The 17,241-nt window shown below is 52.1% G+C and overlaps 1 protein-coding gene across 1 annotated transcript in view; it reads left to right on the top strand.

Annotated features, from left to right (window-relative positions):
• The first annotated feature begins 3,393 nt into the window (after nt 1–3,393).
• Nucleotides 3,394–17,241, top strand: part of LOC118319371 (protocadherin Fat 4) — a 106,050-nt gene continuing 92,202 nt past the window's right edge. The window contains exon 1 of the mRNA XM_035649729.2: nt 3,394–9,043. Coding sequence (XP_035505622.2) covers nt 3,923–9,043 — 5,121 coding nt within the window. The 5' untranslated portion in view covers nt 3,394–3,922. The remainder of the gene's footprint in view (nt 9,044–17,241) is intronic.

The following is a 17,241-nucleotide window of genomic DNA, read 5'->3' on the forward strand; positions in this document are numbered from 1 at the left end:
CAAAATGGTTTAGTCCGCCCATCGCGACCCAGCAAGAGAATCTGTCACTTCGTCTGACTTTGTGTTCCCTCAAGAAAGTAAAGTCTAGTGAAGTAAAAGAGAGAAAAGGAGATTAAAAACAAACTAAGGTCCAAACAGCTGTTAATTCATTTCTTTAAAAAATAAACAAAGGTGGCTAGCTGTTAGCAAACTCCTACTACGACAGCTAGCTAGCAGCCACCTAGCTGAGATCGACACAGGTGCTATTGCTAGCTAGCTACCCAGCTAGCTAACTGTAACTTTTACCACCTGAATACAGTAGGAGTTAGCTAGTTACTATTAGAACACACACACACACACACACACACACACACACACACACACACACACACACACAGTATCGTAAATGAATAAGCATCGTAGCTGCGGTGGCCCCACAGAGGCTGCTTATGTATAGGGCCCCAGAATTTGGTGCTACACCCCTGCTGGTAGTAGACTTCCATTTTGCATCCTGCCAGCTGCCGGCTCAGCCCCCAGGTAGTCGGGTTCGCTGAGCGAGGAACTGAGGAGGAGGGAAATCCACTCTGATGCTCCCGTCTGCCGCTGAAATCTGTGTCGGGCTGCGTCCGCGGGGGGGCCCAGTCCGGCCCCCAGTCCGGCCCCCAGTCCGGCCCCCGGTCCGGCCCCCGGTCTGTAATTCAATCGCATTAGTTGACTCACGTCCTACTCAACATCCAGGGCGGCCTTGATTACGGAAGCCACAAATTGTCAAATACCAAAGCCTGAATAAACATTTTACGTCTCTCGGAGGGCTGCAATTATCCCCCGCGACGTTGTGCCGCGGCACGGACGGACGGAGCGCAGCGCGGGAGTTCACCTCCCAGGTCATCGCAGACGCAGAAATTCCAACAGCTCCTCCCTTTGCTGTGCAATGCTCGACTTCTCTATGAACTCGTTTGGCCCGATGCTCAACCTCTTCCCAGATGCCTACGGGCATTGTATTACGTGTGTGTTTCTGGGAATGATCAATCTCCTCCGCTCCGTTCTGCGTGAGCATGTACTTTTCCCCCCACTGTGCAGCGAGCGGAGGGTAATTAATGTTCACATGCGAGCACTTAAGTTGTTTGTTGCATTTGTCACGGTAATTCTGTCGACTCCAGCACTTTCTTCGAAACCGGAGACGTAACGTGCCGGATTTTTTTTTTCCTGAGTCGGACGTTTTCCTACCCGAGTGTTGCTTTCTATACTTTATTGTATCTGAAGACGGACTGTGAAACCAAACGATTTTGATTGGATGACAATACTGTTCATGCGTAAAAAAAAAAAAGAAGAAGAAAAGAGCAGACAGGCACAAATTAGCTAAGTAGCTAAATGTTTTTATTTCGACTTAATTTTAACGATTATTTTCATAATCGATTAATCTGTTGATTAATTTCCTGATTAGTCGATTGGTTGTTTGGTCTATAAAATGGTGAAAAAAGGCAGATCGTGTTTCCCAAAACTCCAAGATGATCTTTAATTTCGTCCACACACCAAAGATATTCAGTTCAATGTCATAGAAGAGCAAACAAACCAGAAAAAATTCACATTTAAGAAGCTGAAATCAGAGAATTTTGACTCTTTTTTCATAAAAACTGCTTGAACTTAAACTACTAGTTGACGATTGATTTAGTGATTTTTATTGACTCTAGAGCTGCAACAGGTAATCGAGTAGTCGATTAGTAATCGACTACTCGATTACCTGTTGCAGCTCTAGAGTAGTTACACTCGTGGAACTAAATCAAATTGAAAAGAAGTTGGAGAAACTTGGTCAATACGTGATTATATTATAAATCTTTGTAAAGCAAAATTTAGATCAGCATGAATAGGAATAAGAAGAGTGTTAGGAAGAAAATACTACGTTAATCTTGGAATGGCAACAGTTTTGGTTTCTGAATGACACAAATTCCAAAATATGTAATATACTGTTATTGTATTCTATTGATATGAAGAAAAAAAAAAAACTTTTTGGACCAACATATAATTTTGTATCTATAGTGTCCCGGCTCTCAATGTCTTTTCTGCATTATGTATTTCTATTTTCTCTGTTTTCACACGAGGAACATCTGAGAGATGCCGGTGAGGACACTCGAGGCCTCTGCTTCCAAAGACATAAAAAAAGCTGCCGTTAACGTAAAGTAAAGTTTCAAATGGGATAACATATGTCGTGGATACCAGGTCGAGTTGTAGTCATAGATGTGTCAGCATGTTACATGTGTGCAGGTTATTAAAAACCCTCCCATGCATAAAACTTCAAGTCTGATACTTTATTGATTTTAGTTTTTGTCACACAGCCCCCAAGTTGTCCTGCATGTCCTCTCTCTTGTTCTCCGGTGAAATGTGGCACTGCCATGATTTGGCCACTAGATGGCGATACGTGCCCACGTTTGTGAACTTCATAGGACGACCTGTGGGGAGGAATTCAACATATGGCTTCATTAGACACCTAATTATCACTGATAAATACATATTTTAACAACACAACTGACACAAAACGGTAGAGTGACCTATAACGAAATAAAATAGATAAATAACATGTTAAAATTACAGTAAAATAAATGAAATATTTTTGAAAGAAATGCAAACAACAGTTGTTGCCCTCGTCTGCTTTGGGAAGTATTGATGTGAATTTTTCATATTTTCAATTTAAGTTTCTTTTTTGTACAATAATCTGTAGCATATATATATATTTTTATTTGAATATCATCCAACAAAGTTTACCATGATGTTAAATTCAGTCTTACTTTTATTCTGCAACTTGTGGCACTAATATATATAATACATGTGTCTAGACTTGATCATATTCATTATGACATACCATTATGATATTGTAATTCTTTTGTGGTATTATTATATGAAATTTGTATATATATATTTTTCAAATAGGAGTTTTTGGTATGAGGTATTATGGTATTAGAAGTATGATTATAAACAAACCTATATCCCATTTCATGCGTCATGAGTTTTTTCACCTAGTACCATCAGTATCTATGTAATAATACTTTATTGTGACCATACTTGAGTTTGGTTTGGTATTCACTTCGGGTTTTTGTATCTCATGGTTCTTTTCCTTTACCTGTGTGAACTCTGTTGGAGTTGTTTTCCTCTCATGAGCTGCCGCAGACTCTTTTAACTCTCTTTGTCCGTTACCTGTCCCGTCAGATTGACCTCCTCTCCCGCAAGCGGCGGCACCGGGCTGCGCTGCACCACGGAGGGGAGAGGTGCAGGCTGTGGGAGGGAGGGAGGGAGGAAGGGCGGGCAGGCGCGCCGCTATCCAATGGGATCGGCGATGGGAGGGAGTTGTGCACTCCAGCTTTGTCCTAAACTTACATGGGACTCCTGTGCACAATATGACTGGAGCGCCTGCACCGTTATTCCACGGGACGGTGCGTAAAGGCTCAGCCGCGCCGCAATACACGCTTGGACACCGCGGACCGCGCGCGCTCTAACTTTGGATAAACTTTTTTTTTCTTGGTGTTTTACGCATCTCCCGGGAGCGAGGGACGACTTCTTTTTTTTGCCTTTCAAGGGATTTTTTTTGTCAGATTCCGTCCTGGAAATGCTCTTTTGAGGAGTTGGAGGTAAAAAACTTCTCCTGGGCTGCAGGAATCATTCTCTCTCCGTCCAGAGGATATTGTTGGATTGAACCGGGGCGCTGCGCTGCGCCGCGCAGGAGGAGAGAATAACGCTCCTGGAGACTCTTTGGCACACGAGAAGTGTGGAGAGGAGAAAGAGAAAGAGCTGCTGCTGCTGCTGCGTTCCCCACTGGGTTGACTCTTTCTCTGCACTTTTCTGTTTGTTTTTTTTTGCACAATGCTTTAGTGACTCGCACGACCTCGCTGACGTTGCATGCACCATCGGCATGGACTCTGTCTGAGAACGGTGCACGACGCGCTCGCTGACCATGGCGCTCGCGGGCACTAGGGGTTCCACGGGCCGGTTCCACTTGGTTCTGCTGCTGCTGCTGCTGCTGCTGTGGAGCCTGGCGCGGCGCGCCACCTCCAGCCAAGTGCGCCAGGAGTTCCAGGTGCCGGAGGAGCAGCCCGTCGGCACCTACGTGGGCACGATAGAGACCAGGCCCAGCTTCGCGTACCGCTTCAGCGAGGGCCACAAACTTTTCGCCATCAACGGCACCACGGGGGTCATCTGCACCTCGGCGGTGATCGACAGGGAGCTGCTGCAGAGCGACGTGGTCAACGTGGTGGTGCTGTCCAGCCAGCCCACCTACCCCACCGAGGTGCGCATCGTGGTGCTGGACATCAACGACAACTCGCCGGTGTTCCCCGACGCGTCCATCGTGGTGTCCTTCAAGGAGGACGCGAGCAGCGGCAGGCAGGTGATCCTGGACACCGCCACGGATTCGGACATCGGCAGCAACGGCGTCGACCACACCACGTACAGGATCGTGGGGGGCAACGAGCAGAGGAAGTTCCGCCTGGATATCACAGTCAACCCCAGCGGGGAGGGCGCGTTCCTGCACCTCGTCTCCACCGGGGGCCTGGACAGGGAGGTGACGCCCTCCTACCAGCTCCTGGTGGAAGTGGAGGACAAAGGGGACCCCAAGAAGTTCGGCTACCTGCAGGTGAACGTCACCATCCAGGACATCAACGACAACCCGCCTGCGTTCGAGCAGGATCAGTACCAGGCCAGTGTGTTCGAGGACGCGGCGGTCGGGTCCAGTGTCCTCCAGATCACGGCATCCGACCAGGATGAGGGAGCCAACGCTGAGGTCAGGTACTTTTTAGATGAGGGGACGCCTTTCCAGATTGACCCCAAAGTTGGTACTATCACCATAAAAGATGTGCTGGATTATGAGAGCAAGAGGGAGTATTCTCTGACCATACACGCCGTAGACAATGGGGTGCCCTCCCTGTCCGGCAGAACAGAAGCCACAATAAAACTCATAGATGTGAATGACAATGACCCGGTGGTGAAGTTCAGGTACTTCCCAACCACTTCTAAGTTCGCCTCAGTGGATGAAAATGCACAGATCGGCACCGTCGTGGCCTTGCTCACCGTGTCCGACGCCGACTCGCCCACAGCTAATGGCAACATATCCGTGTCGATCCTGGGAGGCAACGAGCAGAGGCACTTTGAGGTGCACACGTCCTCGGTGCCCAACTTGAGTCTGATCAAAGTGGCCAGCGTCCTGGACAGGGAGAGGATTTCCTCGTACAACCTGACCGTGTCGGTGTCGGACAATGGCCGGCCCGTGGCCCGCTCCTCCTTCGCCAGCCTGGTGATCTTTGTGAACGACATCAATGATCACCCACCCATATTCCAGGAAACGCTGTACAGAGTGGATATCAGCGAGGACGTACCGAAAGGCAGCTACATCAGAGGGGTCTCGGCAACAGATGGCGACTCCGGGCAGAACGCCAACCTGCGCTACTCCCTGGTGTCTGGAAACGCTTTGGGCTGGTTCTCCATCAGTGAGAACAGCGGTCTGGTTACCAGCGCAGCTCTGCTGGATCGGGAAATAGCATCTGAAATTGTGCTCAACATTAGTGCCAAAGACCAGGGGCTGCAGCCCAAGATCTCCTACACGAGACTGATCATCAACGTCACGGACGTGAACGACCAAGTGCCCACGTTCGCGCAGGGCACGTATCACGTTTCCCTGGTGGAGCACGCTCCCGCCGGCACGGAGCTGGCGCTGCTGTCCGCCTCCGATGACGACCTGGGGGCCAACGGCACCGTCCGGTTCTCGTTCGACGCGGAGACCGCGGCCGGCGTCCAGGAGCTGTTTCGCCTGGACGCCGCGTCGGGGCGATTAAGCACAGCCGCCGAGCTGGACAGGGAGGATCAGGCCTCCTACTTGCTCCACGTCCGGGCAGCAGACGCAGGCAGCCCCCCTTTGCACTCTGTCGGAAAAGTCAACATCACCCTGAGGGATATCAATGACAATAGGCCAGTCTTCTACCCGGTGCAGTACTTTGCCAATGTGAAAGAGAACGAGCCCTCGGGCTCTTATGTAACCACCGTTTCGGCCACAGATCCCGATTTGGGTCGAAATGGCACAGTCAAGTATATAATTACGGCCGGGGACGCTTCCAAATTCCGCATTAATAGCAACACGGGGAAAATCACCACTCTAGTGCCCCTGGATAGAGAGGAGAAAACCGCCTACCAGCTGCAGGTGACGGCAGCGGATGGCAGCGGCCTGCGCTCGCACACGCAGGCCATCGTGACCGTGACCGTCATAGACACGCAGGACAACCCGCCAGTCTTCAGCCAGACGGTCTACAGCTTTGTCATGTTTGAGAATGTGGCCATCGGGACGGTTATAGGGACAGTGTCGGCCACCACTGTGGATCTGAACACAAATATCTCCTATCTGATCACGTCGGGGGACCAGAGGGGGCTGTTCTCTGTGAACGGCGCGGGCCAGATCACAGCGTCGAGCCAGATAGACAGAGAGGAGCAGGGGTTCTATCAGCTGAAGGTTGTGGCCAGAGCCGGGGAGATCACAGGCGAGGCGTTTGTGAACATCACCGTGAAGGATTTAAATGACAATGCTCCTCGTTTCATTCACGCCGTGGAGCACGTGAGCGCGGTGGAGAACTGGGGCACGGGTCACGTCATATTCCAGGCCAGAGCTGAAGACCCCGACGAGGGCATGAATGGCATGGTGGTCTACAGCCTCAGACAAAACCCCAAGAGCCTGTTTCATATTCATGAGAAGCGCGGCCTCATCACACTGACGGGGCCCCTGGAGGTCACCACCAGCTCCTACGAGGTGGAGGTCACTGCGTCGGACACGGGGGTGCCGCAGCACACCTCGGGCCTCGTCCTCATCGTCAGCGTCTACGACGTGAACGACAACTCGCCGGTGTTCGACCAGCTCTCGTACGAGGTCATCATCCTGGAGGCGGAGCCCGTCAACAGCCGCTTCTTCAAAGTGGAGGCCACCGACAAAGACTCCGGCCTCAACGGGGAGATCATGTACGACATCACCGGCGGCAACACGGGCGACGTTTTTGGCATTTTTCCCGACGGACAGTTGTACATCAAGGCAGAGCTGGACAGGGAGCTACAGGACAGATACAACTTGGTGGTCGTGGCCAAAGACAGAGCCGTGGAACCGCTGAGCGCCAGCGTCAACGTCAGTGTGATTCTAGACGACGTGAACGACAACCGGCCGCTTTTCAACAGCACCAATTATGTGTTTCACTTTGAGGAAGAGCAGGAGAGGGGGTCGCTGGTGGGGCGGGTGTTCGCTGAGGATAAGGACTTTGGCCCCAACAGCGAGGTCAGATACACGTTTGAGACTGCGCAGCCCAACTTTGAGCTGAACGCCATCACGGGGGAGTTGACCAGCACGCTGCAGTTGGACCGCGAGTCGCTCATGAGACAAAGAGGCGCCGCCGTGTTCAGCTTCGTGGTCGTCTCGTCTGACCAGGGTCTCCCCAAGCCCCTCAGAGACCAGGCCAAAGTGCAGGTTTACGTCCAAGACATCAACGACAACCCGCCCAAGTTCACCAAAGACATTTACCAGGCCTCCGTCTCCGAGTCGGCTCAGAACATGACACAGTTGCTCCGAGTCTCCGCCTCCGATGTGGATGAGAACAGAAACGGGCTGGTGCGCTATCAGGTCACCGAGGGCAACGAGGAGGGACAGTTCTCTATCGACAGCAGCTCTGGACAGGTTACGTTGGTCGGAAAGCTGGACTATGAATCTACATTTTCCTATTCTTTGAAAATCCTAGCTGTTGATGCCGGAGCCGTGCCCCTCTCCTCCTCCTGCATGCTGAGCATCAGCATCCTGGACGAGAACGACAACTCCCCCTCCTTCCCCAAGTCCTCTCTGTCTGTGGACGTCTTGGAGAACATGAGGATAGGAGAGCTGGTGGCGTCTGTGACCGCCACCGATGCAGATTCGGGTCAAAACGCCGATATAACGTACACCATCACGGCCACAAACAACCACGGCACGTTCAGCATCAGCCCCAACACCGGCAGCATCTTTCTGGTGAAAAGGCTGGACTATGAAACGCAGTCATTTTACAAGCTCAACATCACCGCGAAGGACAATGGCAGACCGCCGCGCTCTTCGTCCATCCCTGTGGTGATTCACGTCAGGGACTTTAACGACAACCCCCCCATATTCACCCCGGGTGACATTTTCAAATCCATCCCGGAGAATCTGCCCATCTCGGCCTCGGTCATGACGATTACGGCACACGACACGGACGCGGACATCAACGGGCTGCTGGAGTACTCCATCATTCAGCAGATTCCCCGGGGAAGCTTCTTCAACATCGACCCCGGCACCGGGCTCATATATACCAACAAGGAAATCGACAGGGAATTCTCCAACCTGTTCGAGCTGACGGTCAAAGCCACGGACCAGGCGGTTCCGGCTGAATTCCGCCGCTACGCCCTGAAAAATGTCACCATATGGGTCACGGATCTGAACGACAACGTCCCCTCGTTTGTGTCGCAGAACGCCCTCGTGGCTGAGCCCAACATAGTCATCGGCTCCATCCTGACAACAGTGGTGGCCTTTGACCCCGACGAGGGGGCGAACGGGGAAGTGGAGTACGAGCTCGTGGAAGGGGACTCGGACACGTTCATCATGGACAGGTACAGCGGGGATATTCGCCTGGCCTCCCAGCTGGTGCCGTCCCGCCTCGTGTACACCCTCACGGTGTCGGCCACTGACCACGGCACGGACCGCAAGACCTCCAGAACTGAGATGGCCATCATCCTGCAAGGGATGGATGGGCCCGTCTTCTCGCAGCCCAAATACATCACCATCCTCAAAGAGGGCCAGCCGCCGGGCACCAACGTCATCTCGCTCGACGCCTCCAGCCCGCGGGGCTCTGCGACCAAAGTGGAGTATTTCATCGTGGCGGTGCGCAGCGGCGGGAAAGCCGTGGGGCGCCTTTTCACCATCGGCCGCAACACTGGAGTGATACAGACGGCCGCGGAGCTGGACCGGGAGAAAGGCTCCGACCTCTACCTGGTGGATGTGTACGCCATCGAGACGGACGCCAGCCAGCCCAGAACACAGCGTGCCGAGGTGAGTCCGCCCGCTGCTGACTGTTTCGTTCCTTCTCCACAGGTCCTGGCGGAGGGCCGACCTCGCGTTATGCTCTGCTGGTGTGTTTCATCTGTTTGGCAAAGGGCGGGGGCATGAACTCACCCACTGGCATTTTTTGCAGGAGACATTTGGATAGAATAAGTGTAATGAGATCAAGGTCTGAACTGTGGGGGGGGGGGGGGGGGGGGGGGGGGGGGGGGGGGGGGGGGGGGGGGGGGGGTCCCAAGTTAGACAGAAAAACAAAGCCACCTATTGCATTCGTCTGCTCATTAATTAAATTCCTTCCTTCTCTTTTTACGCGCAGCTCTGCATTATTTTAAATCGTCATTTTTCTTGGACGCCAGTTAGAAGGCCTTGTTCTCTGGCACGATAGCTTTATTGTTCCCGTGTCCGGAGACATGCGAGGCCGTAGCAATCCATCTTGAGACTGTGCCTCCTCTTAATATCGGAGCGGCCCGGGGAAAGTGAGGGGGGGGGCTGAATGAGCTTTGCGTGTCTTCGGCGGCGAGCTCGTCCTGCAGAAATGTTCTTATCGGCGCATATGAACCGCACACGTTTCCCCCCCCCCCCCCAAAAAAGACCACGTTTTAATTTCCCCACTGTAGACATGAATCATTCACAGGCTGCCGTTTCAGGTTCAAAGCCTCGCGACGGCCTCCTCAGTGGCTCGAGTAAGAAAGAGAGTAATTCATATGGTCTTCCAGTGCAGCCATGCGCCGTCGCTGCCGTTATTACTTTGAGCCCCTGAGCCTGGGGGCTGTTTTGGCACGAGGGTGGTCTCGGGGTGCCTCCGTCATACCACCAGGAACTGCTCCACAGGCAATAAGTGACCATTAAAATTGGGGTGACCTCTTAAGACCCTGTGGAAAGACGCTGTGGGCAGAGGGAGTGAAACCTAAGCCGCCCCGTTGAGTTTGCATTCATGAGATGCACCTTTTTTTTTTCTTCTTCTTCTTCTTTTTAAGCCTTTCCTGAAGAAGGGAAAAAAAAAGATGGACTTAGATTCTCCGAAGTGTTTCTGAGCTCAGAAAAGCTGAGGCTGAGGCTTAACCAGCGGTCAAATGAAAAACAAATGTGATCCTATATATGTGTTTTGGGAAATTTTAACCAGGACTGGAAATGCCGTGTTATCACAGGCTCGGTGACACACACACTTCAAACTATGAATTGGGCTTGGGTTTTTTTTTTAAAGAGCAAAAACAAAAGGTGTGACCTTCTTCTCCTCTTCAGAAAAAAGTATTTTTGAGTCTTCAGATGAGTGGAATGCGTTTGACAGTTTCCTTATTGATGCCTCTTCTTTCTTTTCTTTTTTTTTTCAACCGCTGCAAATATTACAACCCTAACCCGACACGGCAGACGAACTCGCATTGTTATTGAAAATCAAGGATAACTCGGCCAAATCGCGTTAGCTAAGTCAACTCAAAGGTTTTGCCGGGGGGCGGGGGGGGGGGGGGGGGGGGGGGGCAAATGGGAATATCAAATGTTCCCTCTTCGCTTTGCTTTTCTTTTCTTTTTTTGCCTTGCGGCGAAGATGGCAATCTGCTTTCCTGCAGACGCCGCTGTCGGGGGCTAATGAGAGAATACAGTGCCGCGTTTCCACAACTTCAAACCCCAGATTGGTTTCATGCGAGGCCTGAACTCCGCCCCCCCCCCCCCCCCCTCCTTTTTCCGTGAAGAGATGGTTCTACCAGTCCACCTGGCCGATTGGTCGATCCGTCCGCGTTGAGACGCATGAGATCGCGACAGCTCAAGACGGAATCCAAACGACCCTTCCTGCATTTTGGAAATAACCGGCCTGGTGTTTTGTCGGAAATGCAAGTGGGGGGAGAAGACACGGGGGGGTGTTGGTGTCTCTCCCTCTCCGTTAAAGGGAACCTCAAAGCCTCACCGCGCTACGATATAGTGTAAACCTCTCGGACTTAGACTAATGTTTTTCCAGCTCAGTGTTTATACGCCATATACCCGGTAGCAACTGGGGGATTATTTCCATCCCTGGGGTTGTGACCCTTTTGCATTCTCCATTTCCCCATTCTCTCCATTGATTGGATGCATAAGGGGAAGGCTGGTCTCCCCCCCCGACCCCCCCACCCCTCTCTCTCTCCCTGCTATGCACCATGTGTGATGTTGTGGAAACACTCGGACAAAGAGAATTCGGCTGGACAAGTTTTATCGATGACCGTGATCTTCAACAACTCGGGGGGGGGGGGGTTTGTAGGTTTATTTCCTGACCTCCTTTGGCATCTTAGAGACGTTTGGATCGCTCATCATGATTGATAACTGCACGACTGTATATGCGCACGTTGTGCAGCGACTCATATTTGATTGTTTAACCCAAGAAGCTTCATTGCCGCAGTTTAAATGTGGTTCATATGACGCGGTCACCCAGAAATCCTTCTGTGTTTCTTCCTGCCGGTGACCGCTTGGAGTCTCTCTGCAGCAGCTTCGTGCTCTTTGTTTGTGAATTCCAGACTCCGTGCGTAGTTTTTTTTTCTCTTTTTCCGTCGGATGTTTCATTCGATTTCCCTTCAAAGTTTGGATTCATCACATCCCGTAGAAGTGTCGGTTCGGCCGCAGCTCTGATCAGTGACGTGACAGGAGGTGTTTCCGCGGCGACTGGCGGAGACGGAACACCTGCGCGTGGGCGACAGTTGTAACATGCCTGCAGTTTTCCTCTATTGGAGGGAAGTGAGGAGGAGTCGCTTCTGCTCAATGGGACTGGGCATGAAAATGATTTTGTCCCTTTAATCTTATGGAGAGTTTCCTACGCTGATGTTCAACAGGCCGCATCTCGATTTGAATCTCGATGTTAGCGAAGAAGTAAAAGAGCAAAGGGCAAAGGTCAATCTGAAGCCGGACTATTTTCTCTTTATCCGTTACATAGTTAAGTCTACAGATTGTTAGAAAGTGGTGAACAGGGCTGCAACTAACGCTCATTTTCATTATCGATTAATCTGCCGATCATTTTTCCCGAGGAATGGATTCGTTGTTTGCTCTGTAAAGTGGTGGAAAATGTCGATGGTGTTTTCCCAAAACCCCCGAGATGAAGCTTCGTTTCGTCCACACATCAAAAAGATGTTCAGTTCACTGTCACAGAGGCGCAAAGAAACCAGGAAATAGTCACATTTTAGAAGCTGGAATCAGAGAATTTTGACTTTTCTTTTTCATAGAAACTACTTGAACCGATTAATGGATTATCAAAATAGTTGGAGATGAATTAAATATTCGATTACCAATCGATTAATCGATTAACTGTTGCAGCTCTGGTGGTGAATAACCTCAAGCCAATTTTTTTTCTTGGACTTCAGACCATGTAAATGGCATAATCGAATATTTTGTAGTTTGCAAATATTCAATATTTTCCCCTGAATGAATGTTACGTGACGGACAGGTCTGAAAAGGGGAAGTTCCAACAGGAGCCCTGTGGCCGCGCAGCAGCTTCTGTTGTTCTCAGCCCTGGACCCGCAGCAGACGCACGTGCTGCACAAGACAACCCGTTTCCTGGTAAGTGAAAAGTCATCGAAGGCTCGGCAGCTTCCCAACGATCGCACGGTCGTCCAAAAAACAAAAGGAGTTGCTAAACAACCCAGTTTAAGACTTCTGGCCAAAAAGCAACCGTGTTACGCGAGTGTGTTTGTTCCCAATCTAATCAGCTCTGTTTGCATTCGCGATTTGTGACGTGAGTCGCTAAAAGAATAGGTTTTTTTATTTCCCCCCCGAAAGAAAATAGGAAACACAACACCTCTACACCAGAATGATGAAGACATCATGAAGATCTCCCCGTCACCTCAACTGTCTCTGCTTCTCGTCTCGCTGTGCCTCCTCCTCCTCCCCCTCATCCTCCTCCTCATCCTCCTCCTCCTCCTCCTCCTCTTCCTCCTCATCCTCCTCCTCATCCTCCTCCTCATCCTCATCCTCCTCCTCCTTCTCATCCTCCTCCTCATCCTCCTCCTCCTCCCCCTCATCCTCCTCCTCCTTCTCATCCTCCTCCTCCTCCTCCTCCTCCCCCTCATCCTCCCCCTCATCCTCCCCCTCATCCTCCTCCTCCTCCTCCTCCTCCTCCTCCCCCTCATCCTCCTCCTCATCCTGCTTCTCATCCTCCTCCTCCTCCTCATCCTCATCCTCCTACTCCTCCTACTCCTCATCCTCCTCCTCCTCATCCTCCTCCTCATCCTCCTCCTCATCCTCATCCTCATCCTCCTCCTACTCCTCCTCCTACTCCTCATCCTCATCCTCCTCCTACTCCTCATCCTCCTCCTACTCCTCCTCCTCATCATCCTCCTCCTACTCCTCATCCTCCTCCTCCTCCTCCTACTCCTCTTCCTCCTCCTCCTCCTTCTCCTCCTCCTCCTCCTCCTCCTCCTCCTCCTCCTCCTCCTCCCCCTCATCCTCATCCTCCTACTCCTCATCCTCATCCTCCTCCTCATCCTCATCCTCATCCTCCTACTCCTCATCCTCATCCTCCTCCTCCTACTCCTCATCCTCCTCATCCTCCTCCTCCTCCTCATCCTCCTCCTACTCCTCCTCCTACTCCTCATCCTCATCCTCCTCCTCCTCCTCCTACTCCTCTTCCTCCTCCTCCTCCTCCTCCTCCTCCTCCTCCTCCTCCTCCCCCTCATCCTCCAACTCATCCTCCTCCTGCTTCTCATCCTCCTACTCCTCATCCTCATCCTCATCCTCCTACTCCTCATCCTCATCCTCCTCCTCCTACTCCTCATCCTCCTCATCCTCCTCCTCCTCCTCATCCTCCTCCTACTCCTCATCCTCCTCATCCTCATCCTCCTCCTACTCCTCCTCCTCCTCCTCCTCCTCCTCCTACTCCTCCTCCTCCTCCTCCTCCTCCTCCTCCTCCAGCCCCTGTAGACCGGTCTGCTCCGAAATGTTTTCTTAAACCCTGAGAATGAAGTGCTTTTCTTTTCTCTTTCGTGGGGGGGGGGGGGGGGGCCACAGTGCCACATCAGTCCTCGCCCCCTCCTCTCCAAGGCATTGTTCTGCGTTTGAAAGTAAACACGGTCGGAGCGTTTCGACGGGCCTTCCTTTGTTTTTGCATGTGCAGATAAAGTGCTGCGCGGCCCCCGGGGGCCCCGGCGAAACTTTTTTTTTTGTTATTTTTTTTTTGGTCTGTGCCAAGCGTCTGCGCTCTGGCAGATTTAGGAGTGAGTGTGTGTGTGTGTGTGTGTGTGTGTGTGTGTGGATGCCCCCTGTCAGCCGGCCTTTCCTCCCCCTCTCTCCTCAACAGGCCGGGGATCTACGGCAGAGCCGTGTGTGTGTGTGTGTGTGTGTGTGTGTGTGTGTGTGTGTGTGTGTGTGTGTGTGTGTGTGTGTGTGTGTGTGTGTGTGTGTGTGTGTGTGTGTGTGTGTGTGTGTGTGTGTGTGTGTGTGTGTGTGTGTGTGTGTGTGTGTGTGTGTGTGTGAGTGTGAGTGAGAGATTGAAGAAAGAAAAGCTAAAAAAAGTTTTTTTTCGGGAGGGTGCGCTGGACATGTCAGTGTTATTGGGAGTTGTGGGAATGAAGGAAGAGGAGTTGGGGGGGGGGGGGGACTTTTTAGGAGGGTCCTGGAAGTGCCAGACACATGCAGGCCTGGTAGCGATGGAATCACGGGGAGGAAGAGGTGAGGGCAGAGATTTCTGCACATCACAGTCGGGGAATGCAGATGGCTGAGGCAGATACAGAAATTAGTGTTGAACTCTGTTGCCGCGGAGACCTTGGATCTCCGTCATGTCCATCCTCCTCTCCTCGTCCGTGCCGGTGTCCTTGTGTCTCTCCGCGAAGCTGTTTGTTGTCTGTCGATTGAGCCTGACTCATGAATCCCGTCGGGAACACGCACTCGGACGTCTCCCTGCCTCTCGTGCGACTCCACTCCTCTCGCCTTCCTCCTGGGGAAAACGCGATCGAGGCGTCGAGCTTTGTTGGAGGCGATTGAGTGGCAAAAGGAGAGTATCTGAAATAGAAAACCTTGTAAGGGCCAAGGGCAGGTCAACGAGGCAGGGAGGAGAAGGTCGTGTTGACTTTTTGTGGGTGAGATTATTAATAAACCCCCGAAACACTGACGGGTGCCGTCGGTATTTGAATCGCACACGCGAGTATTAAAACCTCCGCGCTCCGCACGAGGCCCAAGAGTTTGTCCACAAGAGCACGGACGGTGGGAGCGGAGCAGAACCAACTGCGTCCTCGTGCACTGTAAAAAGTCGTCGCCGTAACAGGGGTTGTAATTCATGCCGTAATCGGGGGGGGGGGGGGGCCTCGACACGCCGTTTCGAAATGGTCGCCGGGGAGGTGACGCATCTGTCCGTGGGGGTGGGGGTTGGGGGGGGGGGGGTGTCCTCCTTGTAGGTGGTCGCGCCGCGGAGCGCCGGTGGGGTTTTCTCACGGCGTCCGTCCGTCCGTCCCTTTTTGTGAGACAATCGCCATAAAAGTTGGATAAACATTCGCTCATGCAGAGATGCGTGCAGGCAAACGCACACACACACACACACACACACACACACACACACACACGCGTGTAACTTTGACCACAAGTTCCAACCCCTGCCTCGAGTGCAGGGGGAAACGTTGAATGTCAGCCGCAGTCAAACTTTCATTTGGATTATGTTGATTATGTTACTGTCAAATAAGATCACCGGGGGGGGGGGGGGACGACTCTCTGACTACTGTTTCTGCCAGGGTTTCTTTTTTCCGAGCGGCGCCCCAATGAAGTTAGCAGTTTATCTCCTCCCCCCGTCCGTGTTTGTCTTCTCCCATTTATTTTGTGGCTGCGGCGCCACAACTTCTGTTATTTTCTTTTTCTGCGTTCTCTTTTGCTTGGCGCTCACGGCCGCTCCCGCCGGCTCGTTTTGACCACACTCGGTCGGCATATTACAGTTGTGGCGCTTGGCGTGCTTGTCCGCGGGGCTCGCGGAGTCTTCCCGGAGCTTCACGCCTCGGGTGTACGACGCGCCGCCACTCGCGTGTCTCCCGCTTCTGCGTCGTCGCTGGCGTTTCTTTGAAACCTGCCTCTCGTCAATAATGTACAAGACTGAGACCTTTTACGGCGTGAAGATACGATATTCTCGACCCGCGTGTCAAGGTTATGACTTCAATCAGATTCCCGGGTCAGTGACAAATGCCAAAAATGATGGTGGACGGCGGTTCCCAACATTTTATGGCTTTTCATAATCCTTAAAGTGAAGTAACGTCTGCCTATAATTAATAACTCTAACGATTCACAAAGAAAACGAGGGGTCAAAGATTAGATTAATCAAAGTGCATCCTGTATCGCAGGATGTAGATGGAGGTTTTGTGTCTTGTCGGACGAACCCCCTCAGAGGACTCTTGCGACCTCTGGTGGCGGATCCCGAACACGACACGACGTTCATTCGCGCGAGAGGCCGAAGTTTTCCCAAATTGTTTGACGTCTCTTCAAACGAGCGGGTGTCAGGACTCTGGGCTCGATGGTGAATAGCGTGAAGTTGTTTTTTGAATCGGGGAACTGTGTGATCAAAAGGAGCAAAGTCAACAGGACCATTCGTCCACCGCAGGTTTTCAGGCCCAAGTTTTTTGCGGGTTTTCGACCGGCGGCCAAAGAGCCCAGTCTGTTTTTACCGTGTCGGTTGAAGTGAAGTCGTCAGATTTGGTGAAAATAAACTTGTGTCCTGTAAACCACCTCGAGATTTTCACCGTCGTTGCTCTCGGTATGTGCGGCGCTCGCGAGTCTCCGTCGCCTTGTGGGAAACTGGATTGTCCCGGTGCGGTGACCCCGCCCCGCTGCTTCTCTAAACAGGTTAAAAGAGAGGACTCTCTATTCTTAAACGCGGTGTGCCGCTAGATCGTGTTTACAGAGGGGAATGTACACGAGCGTTCTGAAAGAGAAGATCTCCCTCAGCCCTGTGGTTGACTGTCCCCAAGCCGTGGCCCCCCTTTCTGCCTCATGTGCCGTCAACGCAGGACGTCGGGTGAGAAATAATAAATAATAAGGGCTCATTCTTTCCCGTCGCGGATATGCGTTTCTCTTGTCCTGCGACTTTTGATCGTCACGCCTCATTTGTGGACGATGGGGTCATTCCTCTGTCCCGGGGGGCGCACATGGTCGGAGCGAAACAGTCTCAATGTGCTCTGCGGAGTCGAGCGTGATCAAGGGGGGAGACGTTTCATAGGTAGGGAGGAGGGAGGCGGGAGGAGGGAGGAGGGAGGCGGGAGGCGGAT

The sequence above is a fragment of the Scophthalmus maximus genome, chromosome 9 (genome assembly GCF_022379125.1).
Source record: "Scophthalmus maximus strain ysfricsl-2021 chromosome 9, ASM2237912v1, whole genome shotgun sequence".
In the NCBI taxonomy this organism is placed as follows: Eukaryota; Metazoa; Chordata; class Actinopteri; order Pleuronectiformes; family Scophthalmidae; genus Scophthalmus; species Scophthalmus maximus.